The sequence below is a fragment of the Primulina eburnea genome, chromosome 11 (assembly GCF_022965805.1).
Source record: "Primulina eburnea isolate SZY01 chromosome 11, ASM2296580v1, whole genome shotgun sequence".
In the NCBI taxonomy this organism is placed as follows: domain Eukaryota; kingdom Viridiplantae; phylum Streptophyta; class Magnoliopsida; order Lamiales; family Gesneriaceae; genus Primulina; species Primulina eburnea.
In genome coordinates this window covers 26,923,079-26,945,149 of record NC_133111.1, presented here as the reverse complement: position 1 = coordinate 26,945,149, position 22,071 = coordinate 26,923,079, and the positions used below count along the sequence as shown (strand labels likewise).

General features: G+C 39.2%; 2 protein-coding genes and 1 non-coding gene across 3 annotated transcripts; 1 reads left to right on the top strand and 2 right to left on the bottom strand.

Moving 5' to 3' along the window:
• The first annotated feature begins 1,156 nt into the window (after positions 1-1,156).
• LOC140806494 (small nucleolar RNA R71) lies at positions 1,157-1,262 on the top strand. Its single transcript, XR_012112565.1, has one exon. It is a non-coding gene; the product is annotated as a small nucleolar RNA R71 (small nucleolar RNA).
• Positions 1,263-4,507: 3,245 nt separating this feature from the next.
• On the bottom strand, positions 4,508-9,529 carry LOC140805487 (uncharacterized). The gene is made up of 8 exons (XM_073161757.1): positions 9,472-9,529; positions 9,310-9,399; positions 8,662-8,983; positions 8,379-8,546; positions 6,149-6,604; positions 5,981-6,100; positions 5,067-5,149; positions 4,508-5,001 (listed from the first exon to the last, which is right to left on the bottom strand). Exons 1-8 carry the CDS (start codon positions 9,527-9,529, stop codon positions 4,508-4,510), a joined length of 1,791 nt encoding a protein of 596 aa, XP_073017858.1.
• Positions 9,530-9,751: 222 nt separating this feature from the next.
• LOC140805486 (uncharacterized) lies at positions 9,752-10,141 on the bottom strand. The gene has a single exon (XM_073161756.1). The coding sequence runs from the start codon at positions 10,139-10,141 to the stop codon at positions 9,752-9,754; it is 390 nt and encodes a 129-aa protein (XP_073017857.1).
• Positions 10,142-22,071: the final 11,930 nt, after the last annotated feature.

The window sequence follows — 22,071 nt, the reverse complement described above, 5'->3', positions numbered from 1 at the left end:
AAGGAATAGAAAAACTCCCTGGGTCTTTTAGTTTCGGTAGGGATTTTGTTTTGCACCAAAGCAGAGCAATTTTCAGTTAAGTTCACTGTCATGTGCTCCTACAACTTCCTCTTATTGGCCAATATATCTTTCAAGAATTTAGCATAACTAGGCATTTGCATCAAAGCATCGACAAAAGGAATATTGATATGCAATTTTTTGAATAACTCAAGAAACTTACCGAATTGTGCATCTAGTTTTGCTTTTTTCAATGCTGCAGGAAAAGGAGGAGGTATAACAATTTTAGGTTGTGCAAAGGGTGCTGGTGTAGAGTTAGAAGACTTACCTTTGGATGTCTCAGTCTGTTCATCCGGCACTTGAATTTTTTTCTTTTTCCTTTGACTCTAAAATTTTTCCACTCTTCAACTCAATGGCCTTCAATTGCTCTTTTTGATTAGTCTCGGTGTTACTTGGCAAGGTGCCGGGCTCTCTACTTGCTATCATCTTCGCTAACTGCCCAATCTGATTTTCAAGCCCCTTTATCGATGCATCCTGATTCTGTAGTCTAGACTCGGTAGACAAGATGAACTTAGACATCATTTGCTCCAGGTTGGATTTTTCTTCTCTAGGAGGATCTGATCTGTACATCGGTTGTTTCCCATATGGTTGTCCTACTTGCGGTCGATTCTGACTATTTTGACCGCCCCATGAGAAGTTTGGATGTTGCATCCATCCAGGAATGTATGTGTTTGAATATGGATCGTTCATTGGATGGTTTTGGACCCCTACTTGATTTATTCTTGCCCCTTCTTGCACATAAAATGGATTGTCATCTTGACAGTCTTACACATAGTGTTCCCCTCCACACTTTTCACAAAATATCTCTTGAAGACGCCTAGCCGTGCCACCCACATTCAAGCTGTCTAGTTTCCTGTTCAAAACATCAAGTTGTGCAGTAATAGCAGAAAGGTCAGTTACCTGGTGAACTCCTGCACTTTTCCGCTGGTTGTTCCTTTCAGATTGAGGATGATAACTGGTCGCAGCCATTTCCTCCAACAACTCATATCCTTATTCCGCAGTTTTTCTCAATAAATTCCCACACGCAGCAGCATCTATCATAGTACGGTTAGGAGTAAGCAAACCATAATAAAATGTTTGAATGACTAACCCAAGTGGTAATTCGTGATGTGGGCATCTTCGTAGTAGATCCTTGAAGCGTTCCCATGCCTCATATAAATACTCCTGATCGAATTGAGCAAATGTTGTGATGTCTGCCCGAAGTTTCATGGTCTTAGATGGAGGAAAATATTTGATGAGAAATGCTTTTGCCATATCCTCCCATGTGGTGATTGAACCTACAGGCAAACAATTCAACCAAGCTTTAGCTTTATCACGCAAGGAGAAAGGAAAAAAACGCAATCTAACAGCATCATCAGAAACTCCATTGAATTTAAACGTATCGCAAATTTCAAGAAATTATGCGATGTGTGTGTTTGGGTCATCTACTGCAGATCCTCCAAACTGGACTGTGTTCTGAATCATCTGAATTATAGCTGGTTTGATTTCGAACTGGTTTGCCCGCACCATAGGCCTCACAATGCTTGGGCGTGAACCCTCCAAAGAAGGTTGGGCATACTCCAGCATTGGTATGTGGCGCGGCATCTCCACATGTCTATCTTCACGACGTTCCTCCTCTTGATCATTCAACTGCCTCTCCATCAGTTCTTTTAGTTTCTGCTGCTGTCTTCTTTTGTGGAAAGTTCTTTCAATTTCAGGATCGAATTCAAGCTCCACGTCAAGTGACTTTGGCATGCACTAGACAAGATATCTAGAATAAAATATGGAGTGTTAGCTCAAGAAAAGTAAAATAATGCTAAAGAAAATAAGTAAAATAAAATTGTAGATTAACAAACCCCGGCAACGGCGCCAAAAACTTGATCGAGCAAAACTTGAACTATGGAATCCTCAATAAAAATATGATTTTGTATGCTCAAAATTAATCGCAAGTGCACGATGTCAAGTAATAGTATAATGTATATGAGTACGAGTATCGTTCCACTGAGGACTGTGTTTAACAATTATTCTTTTCAGTTATGAGATCTTTAGCAACGAAAATTCGATTGAGTGATTAATACTACTATGCTCAAAGAAAGATGCAAATAAAATGATTTAATAAGTAATGAATGAGAATTAATATCTAAAATGTTGAGTAAAATTCAATGAGAAATGAATTTGTCGGGAATTTCGGTTCACCTACCCCTCGTTAATTAATTAATTTATTCGATAATGATTGTATGCTTCCGACAGGATTTCCTATTCAATTGAACACACTCTCTCGAGCTATGCCAAACTAATTCGACTCAATGAAGTAATTAAATGTCTTTAATTATTTATAAAGTGTGAATCACATGTCGATTTATGAAACCCCCTAGTTTTCGACCCTAAAGACTATGACTATCGGCGCGTATCCAATTTCATATGTCTATGTAAATTGTAGATCCACGGATTATACTACTCGTTCCTATCACAAGTTATTCTCTCGAACTCACTCGCAATATAAAAACATTGTTAAAGTTAGCTACGCTCTAACAACACGAAGAAAAACAATGGCATAATCAAGAACAAATCCGAAATCGAGATGCAAATTAATTATATAAGAGTTTGGGGTAGGATCCCTTTAAATCCCAACAAATATTAAAGTTTAGCTGCTAATATTCATAAGTGAAATCAGCAAAACAATGTTTAAAAGATGAAAACTAAATCAGAAATACTAGAATTGACGAAAAACACGAAGAACGGTGTCCGGAATTCCTCGAATCTTCAATCCAAGCACATAAGTTCCTCCCAAGCTCCGAGCCGTCTTTTTTGAAGTCTCAATGCCTCCCCCAATTCTTGCCTCCTTCCTTTCCATATCTTCCCTCCTCCAAAATAAGGTAAAAGATCAGACAAGAAATCTTGCCAAAATTAGGTGGCGCTCGGGCTGTAAAGAATTACTGCTCGAGCGCCACACTCTCTGTAAAACACTTGGGGTATGCGGCTTCTCGCGCTCGGGCGGTATGGAATTACCGCTCAAGCACCAATTCTTCTGTAACTTTTTCTTCTTGGATCCTGGGTCGCGCTCGAGCGATAGAAAACAACCGCTCGCGCGCCGACCTCTCTGGAATTCTCCTTGGCCTTTAACCTCTCGCGCTCGAGCGGTACAATTTCACCGCCTGAGCGCCAACTCTTTGCACCTTATTTTCTTGACTTGGCACTTGGCTCCGATTTTTGTTTTTCCGGTCATTTTTCCTGCAATTTCGTCACATCCAAGTGAGACACGATTACATGCAAATGTTGACTCTAAAATGAACAAAATGTAAACGAAATGTATGCATGCACAATGCAAACACACACAAATTAATGTCATAAAACACATAAAAATCACACATATCATACAACAATAAACCCAATAACTAACCATCAACACCCAAATAATAACATTAGATGACCATTTATCCCAATACATCTATCACAACTATCATCCCTAACTCCACTGTCTTCAATAACTCAAGAACAAGAAGAAAAACCACTTACTTTGTCCTTTCACTAAAAAGATGAAGTTCCAACTCCGGATTGAAAATTAATTGCTTGATTGAATGAGTGAAGAAGAAGATGAAGAAGAACCCTAGCTTAGAATCGATGGATAAGAGAAGGAAAGAGAAAGGAAATGAAGAAAATGAGAGTCTCATTCAATTTTATGTCTTAATTCACCCAAAAACACGCTTTTGTACTGTGCTGGGCACTCGGCGGTCATAAATTACCGCCCTAGCGCGGACGTTTCTGTCCAAAACCCAAAATTCCAGAAGCAGTGGCGCTCGGGCAGTAATTTCTTATCGCTCGGGCGCCGCTCTTCACACAGCCACATGAAAGATCGCCTCCGAAACGCCTCTTCCATTCATAAGTTGGAAAAGTAGTAAACATGAAAGTTGTAGCCCTATGGCTTGGCATGAATCTCCAATTGACCTCATGTCATTTGAAGGTCTGAGTAAAGAGTTATGCTCAATCTCCAAACATGTGTCACTGGAGGAACGACGATACACATTACACACGTCGGGGCGCTTTTGGCTTGTTTTCCACAATGATTTGAACAAAACTTAAAACACGAAATTATAGCTTTATGTCTTATCTTTCTAATGAAAGTGGCCTCATATCATTTAGATCAATATACAAAATATTATGCTAAAAACCACAACTGCTGCCACAGTTTCATACCTTTTTAGCACTTCCATTACTTATTTGGCTAAAGATCAACTTTCTATTCTACCCATTCATTCTCTGGTTCATTCTATATCATTCAATACCATTCATATCATATTTTGAAGCCATAAACCATCAATATTAAATCACATATCCCAAACGATCATCTTAACAAACCATAAAGGAATAATGACCATACTTAATCATAATCATTACCTTACATCATATGCATACGAATGTCTGGGCGTTAAAATTCTCCACTCCTTAAGAAAATTGGTCCTCGAAATTGCCATTATCGTGCAAATAACGTAGGATATTGCAGTTTCATTTCTTCCTCAGGCTCCCACGTTACTTCTTCAACCAACTGATTACGCCAAAGAATCTTAATAATGCCGATCTCCTTATTCATGATTACTTTAACCTTGCGATCTAAAATTTGGATTGGTACTTCTTGATAAGTCAAGTTCGGCATCAGATCCAACGCTTCATGTCTGAGAACATGGGAAGAGTTTGAGATGTACTTCCTGAGAATTGAGACGTGAAATACATTGTGGACTCTATCAAAGTCTGGCGGTAAGGCTAGACGATATGCTCTTTCTCCAATCCTGTCCAGAATTTGAAATGTGCTGATAAATCTTAGGCTCGCCTTTCCTTTCCTAACAAATCTCATAATACCTTTGAGAGGAGCAATTTTGACAAATACATGATTTCCAACTTCAAACTCCAAAGGCCGTCTTCGGTTATCGGCATAAATTTTCTGTCTGGTTGTGCCGTCTTCATTCTGTCCTGGATTAAAGTAATCACATCAGCTGTCTGTTGGACCAATTTTGGTCCTAACATCTTTCTTTCACCGACTTCATCCCAGTTCAATGGTGACCTACATTTCCTGCCGTACAATGCCTCGTATGGTGCCATGCCAATCTTCACCTGATAACTATTGTTATATGTAAATTCCGCAAGTGGAAATTTAGAATCCCAACTACCAGGAAAATCAATCGTGCAGGATCGTAGCATATCTTCAAGAATTTGAATCACCCTCTCTGACTACCCGTCACTCTGAGGATGATATGATGTGCTAAAAGTCAACCTGGTGCCCAAGGCTCTGTGCAAGCTCTTCCAGAATTCAGAAGTAAACTTTGGGTCACGATCAGATACCACAGATACCATGAAGTCTCATAATCTCAGCTACATAAAATTAAGAATATTGGTTCATTGTAAACGTCGTCTTGACTGGAAGAAAATGAGCCGAATTGGTTAACCTGTTAACAATCACCCAGATGGAGTTGTTACCCTTTGATGTTCTTGGAAGTCCCGTTACGAAGTCCATGGTGATGTGCTCCCACTTCCACTAAGGTATTGGGAGGAATTGCAAAATTCCAGCAGATCTTTGATACTCAATATTTACCTGCTGACATTTTAGACATTCGGATATAAACTTTGCGGTATCACTTTTCATACTTGGCCACCAGTATAGAACGTCGGAGATCCTGATACATATTGGTGCTACCTGGATGTATCGAGTATGGCGCGGTATGAGCTTCTATCAAAACAACAAGTCGAACGTCATCACCACTGGAACACATATCCGACCTCTAAACGTTAACAAATCATCAATGTTCACCGAAAACTCTGTATTTCCTTTCTTATCAGCTTTGGATCGCAATTCCATCAATTGATTGTCATTCGGCTGCTCCTGTCATATCCTATCTGTCAACGTAGGTCGAATAACAAAATCTGAAAGTCTAGCGATGGTCCCTTGCTCTACCATAGAGATCTCCTCCTCTGAAGATCCAATAACAACGGCTTCTGAATCAATGGGCTCAAAGAAGAAACTGACTTGCGACTCAAAGCATCTGCAACAACATTTGCTTTACCTGGGTGGTAGCTAATGGTCACATCAAAATCTTTAACAAGTTCTAACCACCTCCTTTACCGCATGTTGAGTTCGTTCTGTGAGAATAGATATTTCAAGCTCTTGTGGTCTGTGAAAACTTCACATTTCTCGCCATATAAATAATGCCTCCATATTTTCAACGCGAAGACCACAGCCGCCAATTCAAGATCGTGGGTGGGATAATTCTTATTGTATTTCTTCAACTGACTAGAAGCATAAGCGATTACTTTCTCACGCTGCATCAGTACAGCTCCAAGTCCCATCTTTGACGAATCAGTGTATATAATAAAATCTTCAGTACCGCACGGAAGTGCTAGGATAGGGGCTGATGTCAACTTGTCAAGTCCCATCTTTGACGCATCAGTGTATATAATAAAATATTTAGTACCACACGGAAGTACTAGGATAGGGGCTGATGTCAACTTGTCTTTCAACACTTGAAATCCATGTTGACATTCATTTGTCCACTCAAACTTCACCGCTTTCCTTGTCACACTACAAGAAAAATGATTTTCCGCAGCACATCATCAACAACATGCATTAAACGCACGCTGCGAATACTACTTTTCGCGGCGTGCACCCATATGTGCGCCATTAATAGTGTTGCACTTGATACTATTAACGGCGTGCATTAAAAAAACGCTGCGGATATTACTACTGACGGCGTGCATTAAAAGCACGCTGGGATAGTAACTTGAGACTATTAACGGCGTGCATTAAAAGCGCGCTGCGGATATTATTATTGACTCCGTCCATTAAAGCACACTACGGATAGTAATATCCGCAGCATGCATTTATGTGTGCTGTTAATAAATCAAATAAACGACAGCGCACCATAAAAGCACGCCGTTAATAGTATTATTAACGACGTGCAAGTTTATGTGTGCTGCAAAAAGTAAATCAATTTTTTTTAAAAAAAATCGTATTCAAAAATTAACGGCGTACATTAATCGTACGCCGTCAATATTATTATTCTCGGCATGCATATTATAAGCAGGCCGCGGAAAATGAGTTCGAATCTTAAATTAGCGACGGTCTGAAAGAAACCGTTGCTGATTTAAATACACATTTAGCGACGGTTTAAATGTAACCGTCGCCGATTCAAATCGGCCACGGTTAATTGAAAACCGTCGCGAATAGACGTACATCGGCGACTAATTAGTAACAAACCGTAGCTAAAAAATCGTAAATTCTCTATTTATTGCCGATCTTTGTTGCATTTTTTTTCACAACACTTAAAATTTTCTCTACTAACATGATTTAAGTTTCGATTTAAGTTTCAATTTTTGGTAAATTATTTAATTGTTAATTAAGATCATGAGTATTTTTTAATTGTTAATTCAGATAATGAGTATATTATTATAGTTGCATTGTAGTTTTATAAAAATTAATTAAATTACAAAAGTAATTTTTTTTAAATGGACGCAAAATTTAGCGACGGTGTTTGAACTGTCGCGAAATAATAAGTCCGTCGCTTCATTTAAAGACCGTCGCTAAATTAGCAACGGTTTTAAACCGTCGCAATTTTGCGACGGTTCGCCGTAAACCGTCGCTAAGGTTTTTCTGTTTTATAACTATTAACGGCGTATATGTGCACGTCGTAGAATGTTGTATTAACAGCGTACATATGCACGCTGTCAATAGTTTAACTATCAACATCATACTCTGCACGTCGTTAATAGACTAAACCGCAGCGTAAATTGCATGCCGCCAATAGTGTCAAACTTAAGACGGCTTTCAACTTTACAGCGTGCTTCGCAGCGTGCAATGCACGCTGCGGATACCTTTCCGCGGCGCATATTGCACGCTGCGGAAACCCACTTTTCTTGTAGTGTCAGATTGGTTAATGGTAAGGCTATTTTGGAGAAATCGACAATAAAATGTCGATAATAACCTGCCAAACCAAGAAAACTACGCACCTCGGACACTCTCATAGGAATAGGCCATTGTTTAATCGCTTCAATCTTCATAGGATCCACTGCAATGCCGTCTCTCGAAACAATATGACCCAGAAAGGATACTTTCTCCAAAACAGAATTCATACTTTTTAAACTTTGCGTATAATTGCTTTTCCCTCAATAACTGCAATACAGTTCTGAGATGCTCGACATGAAGTTCCCGAATCTTGGAATAAATCCGGATATCGTCAATGAAAACGATAACAAAGCTATCCAAATATGGCTTGAAGACTCGGTTCATTAGATCCATGAAGACAGACGGAGCATTCGTCAACCCGAATGACATGACTAAGAACTCATAATGGCCATACCTGGTTTTGAATGCAGTTTTAGGGAAGTCGGCTTCCCTAACTTTCAGCTGATAATAACTATAACGCAGGTCGATCTTTGAAAACACTGTCTCTCCCTGTAGCTGATCAAAGAGATAGTCAATCCTTGGCAATGGATATTTATTCTTGATCGTGACTTTGTCGATCTCTCTATAATAAATGCACAACCGCAAAGATCCATCTTTCTTTTTGACAAATAAAAACCGGAGCTCCCCACGGAGAAGAACTCGGACGAATAAAGCCTTTGTTTAATAGATCCTGCAACTGATTCTTCAGCTCCTTCATTTCAGTCGGGGCCATTCGGTAAGGAGCTTTTGAAATCGGAGAAGTACCTGGAACCACGTCAATCAAAAATTCAACTTCACGGTAAGGTGGCAATCCAGGCACATCATCTGCAAATACATCAGGAAAATCCCATACTACCTCAATCTCATTCAATTTCTTCATCATCTCAGTATTCACATCTACCACAGCAGCTAAAAACCCATGACACCCCTTTGATAACAATTCCTGAGCTTTGATACAAGAAATATAAGGAGTGCCAAGCAAAATACCTGAACTCTGGAAAATCCCGCTATCGTCATCTTCTGCAGGAAATCGAACCGTTTTATCCACCCAGTCAATAACTGTACGATATGACGATAGCTAGTCCATTCCCAAAATAAAATCAAACGCCAAAATGGGAATAATAATAAGATCAGTAAAATATATTTTCTCCTTTACTTGCACTGTAAAACCTTTAAGAATAGTGGAAGGCCATAATTCATCTCCCGATGGCAGCAAAATACTATAATGGAGGGGTTCAAAATATGGAACAACATTCAAAGATCGCAAAAAATTTCACAAATAAAGGAATGCGTAGCACCAGTGTCAATCAATGTAATAGTGGCCTTGCCTGAAATTAAGATAGTACCTGATATAACAGAAGAATCAGGATTTGCGCCTTCTTTGGTCATTGTGAAGATTCTGCCTTGAACCCTATCCTTCCCTTTCTCACCCTTCACTGGACAATTTTCGATAACATGTCCAACACCTCCACAACGAAATCATCGATCACTTCCAACCAAGCACTCACCTGTATGCATTTTGCCACATTTTGGACATACAGGTCGATCATATGTAGGCGGTGGCATAGGAGCTTTGGGTCGATGCTCCTCTTTTTCTTTGCCTCTGAACTTGCCCTTACCTTCCCATCCGGATCCTTGTCCTTTAGTAGAAAAAATTTGGCGCTTCAACTGTCTTTCTCTTTCAATTTCCTTCTAGTCATGCTTGGCCATCCTTGATTTTTCAACAATCTCTTTATATGAAGAAGCTTTAGACATTCGAACGTCTCTTTTAATTTCAGCCCGAATACCTCAGAGAAAATGCTCGCCCTTTTCGATGTCATTGCTGGCCCGATATGGGGCAAATTGACACCCCTGTTCGAATTTGAGAATATACTCTTGCATTGTCATATTTCCTTTGATCAGTTCTAGGAATTCCTTCACTTTCTGACTTCGAACATCTCGAGGAAAATATTTGTCGTAGAATAAATCTTTAAACTCCTGCCACTTGAATGCCGAGACATTAACTGATACCATGGTGGCATCCCACCAAATCCTTGTCGTCTTGGTCAGTAGAAAAATGGCACAACTGACTCGATCATTATCGTCAAACTGTAGATAATCATAAATTTCCTCCACAGCTTTGACCCATTCCAAGGCAACCATGGGATCAGTGCTACCATCAAATTCGGGTGGCTTCATATTACGAAATCTTTCGTATGCGTCTTCACTACTGGGCTTTGGCCTCACCTGCTCTCAATCTCTCCCTCGCTCTGCATTCTGCATTCGTAAGAGTTGCTGGATTTGCTCGCCTTGTACTTTGGCCTGATTTTTCAAAAACTTGCTAAATTCATCCACAACTCTAGATGATGAACTATCCTCCCCTTCTGATGCTTTACGCTTAGGCGGCATGATCCTATGATACATATTAGTTTATAACCATTTCCATACATAACATATCATAATTATTGAGGCTACACATCCATATTATGTCAAATGATGCAGGTACATACATACCAAATTGTCGACAGCAGAGGAAGTCATATGCCAAATCATTGTTCCGAAAATCTCGGCTCTGATACAACTAAATGTAACACTCGCGACTAAAATGCATAATTAGTGCGGAAGCTTTAAAATATAATTTGGAGAAACTGTGTAAATTTAAAAAAATTTGGGCAGCATCTCCCCATAAATAGGACATGCCACCTGTCTCAAGCAACACATAAAATTCATGCAAAATATTTTCATATTCATCAGATACCATTTAATACAGTATCTACTTTCATCATATATAGTTTAACTCCTTTCATTCAAAAATTCATATGATTGCAGTACCATATATATACATATTTACATATATATATATATATATATATATATATATATATATATATATATATATATATATATATATCATGAATGGAATTCGAAAGGAGTTAACGTCATAAAATCATCAAAACTCATACATATAGGATCATGTGATGCATTGAAGAAATGATTCCACTTACAACACTTGGAGCACTTGGTTTCCTAAAACTTGACGGTGATCCTACAACAATAAACCCAATAACTAACCATCAACACCCAAATAATAACATTAGATGAACATTTATCCCTATACATCTATCACAACTATCATCCCCTAACCCCACCATTTTCAATAACACAAGAACAAGAAGAAAAACCAATTACCTTTGTCCCTTTCACTAAAAAGATGAAGTTCCAACTCCGGATTGAAGATTAATTGCGTGATTGACGAGAGAAGAAGAAGAAGATGTAGAACCCTAGCTTAGAATCGATGGATAAGAGAAGGAAAGAGAAAGGAAATGAAGAAAATGAGAGTCTCATTCAATTTTATGCCTTAATTCACCAAAAACACGCTTTTGTACTGTGCTGGGCACTCGGCGGTCATAAATTACCGCCCTAGCGCGTACGTTTCTGTCCAAAACCCAAAATTCCAGAAGCAGTGGCGCTCGGGCAGTAATTTCTTATCGCTCGGGCGCCGCTCTTCACACAGCCACATGAAAGATCGCCTCCGAAACGCCTCTTCCCTTCATAAGTTGGAAAAGTAGTAAACATGAAAGTTGTAGCCCTATGGCTTGGCATGAATCTCCAATTGACCTCATGTCATTTGAAGGTCTGAGTAAAGAGTTATGCTCAATCTCCAAACATGTGTCACTAGGAGGAACGACGATACACATTACACATGTCGGGGCGCTTTTGGCTTGTTTTCCACAATGATTTGAACAAAACTTAAAACACGAAATTATAGCCTTATGTCTTATCTTTCTAATGAAAGTGGCCTCATATCATTTAGATCAATATACAAAATATTATGCTAAAAACCACAACTGCTGCCACAGTTTCATACCTTTTTAGCCCTTCCATTACTTATTTGGCTAAAGATCAACTTTCTACTCTACCCATACATTCTTTGTTTCATTCTATATCATTCAATACCATTCATATCATATTTTGAAGCAATAAACCATCACCATTACATCACATATCCCAAATGATCATCATAACAAACCATAAAAGGAATAATGACCATACTTAATCATAATCATTACCTTACATCATATGCATACGAATGTTTGGGCATTAGAATTCTCCACTCCTTAAGAAATTTGGTCATCGAAATTGCCATTACCGTGCAAATAACTCAGGATATCGCAGTTTCATTTCTTCCTCAGGCTCCCACGTCGCTTCTTCAACCAACTGATTACGCCAAAGAATCTTAATAATGCCGATCTCCTTATTCCTGATTACTTTAACCTTGCGATCTAAAATCTGGATTGGTACTTCTTGATAAGTCAAGTTCGGCATCAGATCCAATGCTTCATGTCTGAGAACATGGGAAGAGTTAGATGTACTTCCTGAGCATTGAGACGTGAAATACATTGTGGACTCTATCAAAGTCTGGCGGTAAGGCTAGACGATATGCTCTTTCTCCAATCCTGTCCAGAATTTGAAATGTGCTGATAAATCTTAGGCTCGCCTTTCCTTTCCTAACAAATCTCATAATACCTTTGAGAGGAGCAATTTTGACAAATACATGATTTCCAACTTCAAACTCCAAAGGCCGTCTTCGGTTATCGGCATAACTTTTCTGTCTGATTTGTGCCGTCTTCATTCTGTCTTGGATTAAATTAATCACATCAGCTGTCTGTTGGACCAATTTTGGTCCTAACATCTTTCTTTCACCGACTTCATCCCAGTTCAATGGTGACCTACATTTCTTGCCGTACAATGCCTCATATGGTGCCATGCCAATCGTCGTCTGATAACTATTGTTATATGTAAATTCCGGAAGTGGCAATTTAGAATCCCAGCTACCAGTAAAATCAATCGTCCAGGCTCGTAGCATATCTTCAAGAATCTGAATCACCCTCTCTGACTACCCATCACTCTGAGGATAATATGTTGTGCTAAAAGCCAACCTGGTGCCCAAGGCTCTGTGCAAGCTCTTCTAGAATTCAAAAGAAAACCTTGGGTCACGATCAAATAAAATTGACACAGGGATACCATGAAGTCTCACAATCTCAACTAATCTCAACTACATAAACTTAAGAATACTGGTTCATTGTAAACGTCGTCTTGACTGGAATAAAATGAGTCGACTTGGTTAACCTATCAACAATCACCTAGATGGAGTTGTAACCCTTTGGTGTTCTTGGAAGGCCTTTACAAAGTCCATGGTGATGTGCTCCCACTTCCACTAAGGTATTGGGAGGGATTGCAAAGTTCCCGCAGGTCTTTGATACTCAATCTTTACCTGCTGAAATTTTAGACATTCGGATATAAACTTTGCGATATCACTTTTCATACCTGGCCACCAGTATAGACGTCGGAGATCCTGATACATCTTGGTGCTACCTGGATGTATCGAGTATGGCGCGGTATGAGCTTCTATCAAAACATCCCGTCGAATGTCATCACCACTGGGAACACATATCCGACCTCTAATTGTTAACAAATCATAAGTGTTCACCGCAAACTCTGTATTTCCTTTCTGATCAGCTTTGGATCGCAATTCCATCAACTGATTGTCATTAGGCTGCTCCTGGCGTATCTTATCTGTCAACGTAGGTCGAATAACCAAAGCTGAAAGTGTAGCGATGGTCCCTTTCTCTACCATAGAGATCTCGCTCCTCTGAAGATCCAATAACAACGGCTTCTGAATCAATGAGCTCAAAGAAGAAACCGACTTGCAGCTCAAAGCATCTGCAACAACGTTTGCTTTACCTGGATGGTTGCTAATAGTCACATCAAAATCTTTAGCAAGTTCTAACCACCTCCTCTACCGCATGTTGAGTTCCTTATGTGAGAATAGATATTTCAAGCTCTTGTGGTATGTGAAAACTTAACATTTCGCGCCATACAGATAATGCATCCATATTTTCAATGCGAAGACCACAGCCGCCAATTCAAGATCGTGGGTGGGATAATTCTTATTGTAGTCCTTCAACTGACGAGAAGCATAAACGATTACTTTCTCACTCTACATCAGTAAATCTCCAAGTCCCATCTTTGACGCATCAATGTATATAATAAAATCTTCAGTACCGCACGGAAGTGCTAGGATAGGTGCTTATGTCAACTTGTCTTCCAACACTTGAAATCCATGTTGGCATTCATTTGTCAACTCAAACTTCACCGCTATCCTTGTCAGATTGGTTAATGATAGGGCTATTTTGGAGAAATTGGCAATAAAATGTCGATAATAACATGCCAAACCAAGAAAACTACGCACCTCGGAGACTCTCATAGGAATAGGCCATTGTTTAATCGCTTCAAACTTCATATGATCTATTGCAATGCCGTCTCTCGAAACAATATGGCTCAGAAATGATACTTGCTCTAACCAGAATTCACACTTTTTAAACTTTGCGTATAACTGCTTTTCTCTCAATAACTGCAATACATTTCTGAGATGCTCGGCATGAAATTCCCGAGTCTTGGAATAAATCAGGATATCGTCAATGAAAACGATAACAAAGCTATCCAAATATGTCTTGAAAACTCGGTTCATTAGATCCATGAAGACAGACGGAGTGTTCGTCAACCCGAATACCCTGACTAAGAACTCATAATGTCCATACCTGGTTTTGAATGCAGTTTTAGGGACGTCGGCTTCCCTAACTTTCAGCTGATAATAACCATAATGCAGGTCGATCTTTGAAAACACTGTCGCTCCCTGTAGCTGATCAAAGAGATCGTCAATCCTCGGCAATGGATATTTATTCTTGATCATGACTTTGTCGATCTCTCTATAATCAATGTACAACCGCAAAGATCGATCTTTTTTTTTTTGACAAATAAAACCGAAGCTCCCCACGGAGAAGAACTCAGACGAATAAAGCCTTTGTCTAATAGATCCTGCAACTGATTCTTCAGCTCCTTCATTTCAGTCGGTGCCATTTGGTAAGGAGCTTTTGAAATCGGAGCAGTACTTGGAACCACGTCAATCAAAAACTCAACTTTACGGCATGTGGCAATCCAGGCACATCATCTGCAAATACGTCAGGAAAATCCCGTACTACCTGAATCTCATTCAATTTCATCGTCATCTCACTATTCACATCTACCACAGCAGCTAAAAACCCCTGACACCCCTTTGATAACAATTCCTGAGCTTTGATACAAGAAATTTAAGGAGTGCCAAGAGAAATACCTGAACTCTGGAAAATCCCACTATTGTCATCTTCTGCAGGAAATCACAACGTTTTATCCATGCAGTCAATAACTGTACGATATGACAATTGCCAGTCCATTCCCAAAAAGACATCGAACGCCACCATGAGAATAATAATAAGATCATCAAAATAGCTTTTCTCATTTGTCGTGGAATAAATCTTCAAACTCCTGCCACTTTAGTGCCGAGACATTAACTGATACCTTGGTGGCATCCCACCAAATCTTCGCCGTCTTGGTCAGTAGAAAAATGGCACAACTTACTAGATCTTTAATATCAAACTCTAGATAATCATAAATAGCCTCCACAGCTTTGACCCATTCCAAGGCAACCATGGGATCAGTGCTACCATCAAATTCGGATGGCTTCATCTTACGAAATCTTTCGTATGCGCTTCACTACTGGGCTCGGGCCTCACCTGCTCTCTCTCCCTCTCCCTTGCCCTGCATTATGCATTCGTAAGAGTTGCTGGATTTGCTCGCCGTGTACTTTGGCCTGTTCTTTCAATAACTTGCTAAATTCATCCACAACTCTAGATGATGAACTATCCTCCCCTTCTGATGCTTTACGCTTAGGCGGCATGATCATATGATACATATTAGTTTATAAACATTTCCATACATAACATATCATAATTATTGAGGCTACACATCCATATTATATTAAATGTTGCAGGTACATACATACCGAGTTGTCGACAGTAGAGGATGTCATATGCCAAATCATTGGTCCGAAAATGTCGGCTCTGATACCGCTAAATGTAACACTCGCGACTAAAATGCAAAAATTAGTGCGATCTTTCAAATATAATTTGGAGAAAATGTGTAAATTAAAAAAAAATTGGGCAGCATCTCCCCGTAAATAGGACATGCCAGCTGTCCCAAGCAACACATAAAATACATGCAAAAGATTTTCATATTCATCAGATACCATTTATTATAGTATCTACACATATTTCTAATTCAAATACTAAAACAAGATTTTCAAGGTTTTCCGAAATAACCAAAAGCTTAACATATCAAAATAGCATCCAACTACTATCTCCAAAGTTTGGCATATTCCCTTTGTAGAACCTGTTAAACCAGACTACGTATAAGCCATGCATAATTACTATTATTTAAATTAAAATGATCTTTTTATGCATGAGGATTTATATTCATTCTTATAAAATTGGTTGAGTTATGATCATTTGTTTCAAATCGTAGAAGTTTAGTTTTTGTCTTTTCGGTTATATAAGCGAGGCCGAATCGGAGTTGGAGTATTGAGATAAAATTTAATGATAAGAAAATATTCCTAGAATTTATTTAAGATAGAGAATAATTTATTTTAATGAAAAAGAATGTGTAGGGATTTAATTAATTAATTGGAGTTAAGTAGTAAATAAGTTCCTTTATATCCAATAATTTAATTAAAAGCCTAAATTAAAATGTGTGACCAATTGAGATAAGTTAACATAGGCTTATTTATTTAAGAAATTGTAACTTAACATGTTAGTAATTTATTTTAAAGAATTTCCAATGCATGCAAGAAAATTACCACCCTAAATTAATTTATTAATTCACTAAAATACATAATTTGTGTTTAAAACTTTAAAGAGTTAAAATTAATAATTTAATCAATATTTTTACCCCATTTTATTAAGCATAATTTTGGCCCTTCCTTTAATCAAACAAATCATGCTTGTTTTGGCAACTTTATATTGATACATTTCCTTAATCCTTTCATGGCATAGTTAATTTCCTCATTTTAAATCCTCAATAATTAATAATTAAGCAATTTCTTACACTTAATTAAACCAATAATTTAGCCATCTATCCCTCATCCTCGAGCAACTAGAATGGTAGGAAATAATTTCCTTGTGCCATTCCATCTCTTGAATTGAAACTTCCATCTAATGCATTCTTGACACCTTTATTTTCCTAGCAGCCTTCCCTTCATTCTATAGCACCACCTTCACCCCCTCACCTTCGAAAATTAAGAAGAGAACTCAGCAAAAATTGTGACTTGAACCTAGAGAAAACAAGAGAGAAAACAAGAAAAGAAACTCCGTATCCACCGCGCCGCGTTCATCGTTTTGGTTTGTTCTTTCAAAAAATCAAATTCCAGGCATGTTTATATTGTTGTTCACTCTTCAATCGAGTCATATAAATATTTTAAAACATTACATGATCATGATTTCCATGGCAAAACCGAATTTGGACAGCAACTTTCAAAGAAAATCTGCACAGAATTTCGGCCCTTCTTGTTACTTCATGGTTTTGATGGTTTTGATGATTTCAGGGATTGGCTCGATTCCAGGCACTCAAGGCTGCATCTATGCATGTACTAGGGTGATTTAAGATCATGTTGGTCCATTACTTTAAGCCCCCAACTGCTGGGTTCAAGACTCGACAGCAACTCCACCATAGTTGCAAGTTTGAGTCTCAATTTTCTGGTTGGGTTGTCTAAGTTGAGGTTGAATCTTGGTTGGCTTTTGGACCTGTAACCATGGTTAAGACCCTTTATTAGCATGTCTAGAACGTGACCAAGATGACCTTTCATGGCTTGGTTGATGGTCCCATCGATTTTAAAACAAAACAAGACAAGAGCTCCACGGTTTCATATTTCTGTTTCTTTCGTGTGAGTGAGTTTCAAATTGTTTGAGGTTTGGTGTGGATCTTGGTTGGATTTTTTGCCCTTATCCATGGTTTACACAATGCCTCATGATGTCTAGATCATGCCATGGTCGATCACATGGCCATTGGAATGATCCATGACAGCAAAACAAGCAACACCCCCATGCGTGCCATGTGTGTTCTCGGGTGAAGCTTGGGATCGTCGTAGGTGTTGGCTTGGATTGTGGTTCAGGTGAAGCTTTACGATATGATATCTTTACACGACATGAAATTTTATGATATATTTACTTATTATTCACGATATATGCATGCTGAGTCTTTAGACTCATTAGAATTGATTGTTGTAGGTACTGATGAGGTCGAGACTGAGGGCGGGGACCAATGAGCCATCTTGGGTCGGCAGTAGTAGGAACCCAAGGACCTCATGCTTCAGTTTATTTATCATTTTATACTCAAACTTATTTTGTTACGATGAATTATTTTAAGTTGTTGTTTTGAAAAACAGTATTTACTTCCGCTGCTACTTTAAACATTTATACTTTTTATCACTTTATTTTATGAATGAGGCAAGTTATTTACTTTTAAAGAAAATTTTTAAATAATTCCGCAAATTTACAAATACGAAATACAGGCCTCTAGAGTTGGTATCAGAGCCTATGTTCTTGTAAAGGGTTGTACTACTACTGATCTCGAGAAGCTCACGAAGTCACGCCTTCGGTCTGTAAGTTTTACGTTTACGCATTTTTTTAAAGCATGAAATATTTTGACAGCATGATTTCATGAAATATTTTATGATCAGATTATGATTATGCAGTATTTATTTGAATTTAAAGAAATAATGGAATTATGCATGTTGGTTACGTATGGGTTGTATATATGGAACAGTATGCCTTCTAGACGCATTCTTGAGCGCACGAGAGATGATGAGCCTCGCCAAGAGGACGACGAGAATCAGAGGCAGGAGGGGAATGTACCTCCACCCACTCCATCGGATATGAACGCCCGGATGTTAGCTGGGATGACGCAGTTCTTCGCCTAGTTTGCGTGGAATAACACTGTGGTAGTCAGGCCTGCGGGGCCTGAGGCGACCTATGAGCAATTCATGAAGATGAGACCTAAGGAGTTCTCAGGGACGGCATATCCTGTGATTGCCGAGGGCTGGATTAAGTCCCTCAAGGTTATTTTCGAATTCATGGAGCTCGGAGATGAAGATAGGGTTCGTTGTGCAACCTATCTATTTAGAGGAAACGCCCGCTTATGGTGGGAAGGAGCTGGACACGCTTTACAAAGGTATTCTACTCTAAATATTTTACTAACGAGGTGCGCTCCAGGTTGACCAGGGAGTTCATGACCCTGAGGTAAGGAGATATGACTGTTACGGAGTCATCCGTAAATTTGAGAGGGGTTGCCATTTCGTACCCCTGATTGCGAATGATGCTGGAGCAAAACTGAGGCATTTTCTAGATGGTCTGTGGCTGATCTTGCGCCGTGATGTTAGGATGGCTGGCCCTACTAATTATGACGTTGCTGTCTCCAGAGCTCTTGCTGCAGAGCAGGACCAGAATGATATAGATAGAGACCGCCAGGGCAAGCGATCAGACCAAGTGCCGCACCGCCCTCCTCCTCAGCAGCAGCATCAGAGTAATAGGCCTTTCCACGGCCCACCCAGAAACAGAGGACATCAGCAGCAGGGACGTACAGTCCCGGGGACTTTAGAGCATCCAGTCTGTTCTAGGTGCGCCCGCTGCCATGCTGGAGCGTGTATGTATGGCTCAGGGAACTCTGGCCTTCGCATGTCTATAATTTTAGTTCTTGAAACTATTGGGTTCAACTTAGTGTTCCAATCTTTTAGGGAGAATTTTTATAGCTGGTTCACCTACGAAAGCCTTGATAGATTCAGGGGCTATTCATTCGTTCATTTCGGAGACCTTTGCTAGTTTTCTCAAGGTCAAGATCATTGGGCTAGATATAGCCTATTCAGTAGTAATGCCTTCTGGAGAGGAGCTGGCAGCTGCTAATGTGATCCGAGACATAGACCTCGAGCTTCATGGCAATCTTGTTTATGAGGATCTTATCGTTTTGCTGATGCCAGAGTTTAATATCATTCTGGGTATGGTCTGGTTACTAAGGAACATAGTTTTAATCAACTTTAAGCGGATATCCATTCTAGTTCGACCTCCTGGGATGGAGCAGTTCTTATTCGAACCAGACATGTACTTTCATTTACCGCGTTTGACATCTTATGTCCAGGCTAGGAAGCTCATGCATAGAGGGTGTCGAGCGTTTTTGGCAACTTTTATATCCATTCCCAAGGCACCCAGTCAGTCAGCCTCCGATGTCCCAATTGTTAGAGATTTTCTAGACGTATTTCCTGAGGACATCTCTAGTATGCCACCCAAGCGAGAGGTGGAGTTTTCTATTGATCTTATGCCAGGTACGGAACCGATCTCGAAAGCACCGCACCGATTAGCACCGACAAAGACGGCAGAACTTAAGAAGCAGATTCAGGAACTTCTCGACAAGGAGTTCATTCGTCCGAGTTTTTCCCCATGGGGCGCGCCAGTCTTGTTTGTGAAGAAGAAGGATGGTGCGTTGAGGCTCTGTATTGATTATCGGGAGTTGAACAGGGTTACAGTGAAGAAAAAATACCGACTTCCGCGGATTGAAGATTTATTTGATTAGTTACAGGGAGCTTCAGTATTCTCTAAGATCGATCTGCGTTTTGGCTATGTGGGGACCCGAACGCTAATCATCTTCTTAATCATGTTTGGGGCTTAATTATCAGTTAAGATAAACAGGGTATAAAAAATTTTCTTTTAAAATGCGGAAGGTAATGGAATCAATCTATTATACAAACTAGTATAATAATACAAATCTTGTATAACATGCCTCTATTATACAAACTAGTGTTCTGTGGAATGTCTTCCTCCGCAAGTTCTGCAGTATACTCCAGTATAACTCGGACTGGAAACACTGGAGCTAGATGAACTACTTTGTCCACCTCTTAACTTCTTAATCTGTTTCGTTTCGATCTTCAATGGTTCTTTCTTTTTACCACTGTTGCTGCCAATCTCAACTCTGGAAGGCAGTTGTTGTGGATTCGATGCTGGAAGATCATACGATACTCCCTGTTGTCCTATCAGAACCGTTTCTGCTCTTTTGGCTCTGTTCAATGTATCAGCAAAACTACCCGATTGCTTCACATTCACCAATGTACGTATCTCAGGATTCAATCCCTGAATAAACTGGCTAGATGTCGCATCATCATTCCTAGCCACAAGAGGGGCAAAACGTATTAAGGTGAAGAACTGTGCCAAATACTCATCAATACTCATCTGACCTTGTCTCAAGTTAGTAAACTCTGCACTTCTGTCCTGTCTGTATGATGTAGGGAAGAATCTTTGATAAAATTCAAATTTAAAGATCTTCCACGGTATTACTGAACAACTCTGTTCTAAAGCAACTTTGGTTAGTAACCACCATCTTCTTGCAGTCTCTTGCAATTGGTTCTCAATCAGATTAACTCTACACTCATCTGTGAGACCAAGAAATTCAAATACCATTTCTGTCTCCTCAAGCCAATTCTCACAATCTGCTGGTGTCTCAGTTCCCTTCAGAATCGGCGGTTGAAACGACTGAAACCTCTTCATCTGTGTTTCTATCTGATTCTCTGATATATCTATCTGTTCAGTCGAAGTACTGCCCTTTTCTGAAATTCTTCGAGGCGGTATATCTGATAATCAAACAGATTAGTACATAATCTATACAATCTGTCTCAGCCCTCTTCTGATCATATACCTCTGATCCAGACTCGGTTCTGATTCAGGCTTAACAATTAAATGCTGCAATCAACTCAGATAACAAACAACATGTAATAGGGAAAGCAATAAATCATGCTAGCACACACAATGTAAGTCAACATTGAAATAATTCTCATGCTAACACTCATATGCAAGGAAGAAAATTCAATCTACCCCGCTAATTCTCTATTAACTCAGTCTAAAAGATCTATCAACTCGAACTATCTCAATCTAAAGGATCTATCGCTCTGATACCACCTGTTGTGGGGACCCGGACGCTAATCATCTTCTTAATCATCTTTGGGGCTTAATTATCAGTTAAAATAAACAGGGTATAAAAATTTTTCTTTTAACATGCGGAAGGTAATGGAATCAATCTATTATACAAACTAGTATAATAATACAAATCTTGTATAACATGCCTCTAATTTAAAATTAGGTTCAACTACTACATTCAAGTAATAAACCTATCTACATCCAAGTCCGTGATCACCACTATAATCTCGATCTCTCCTCATC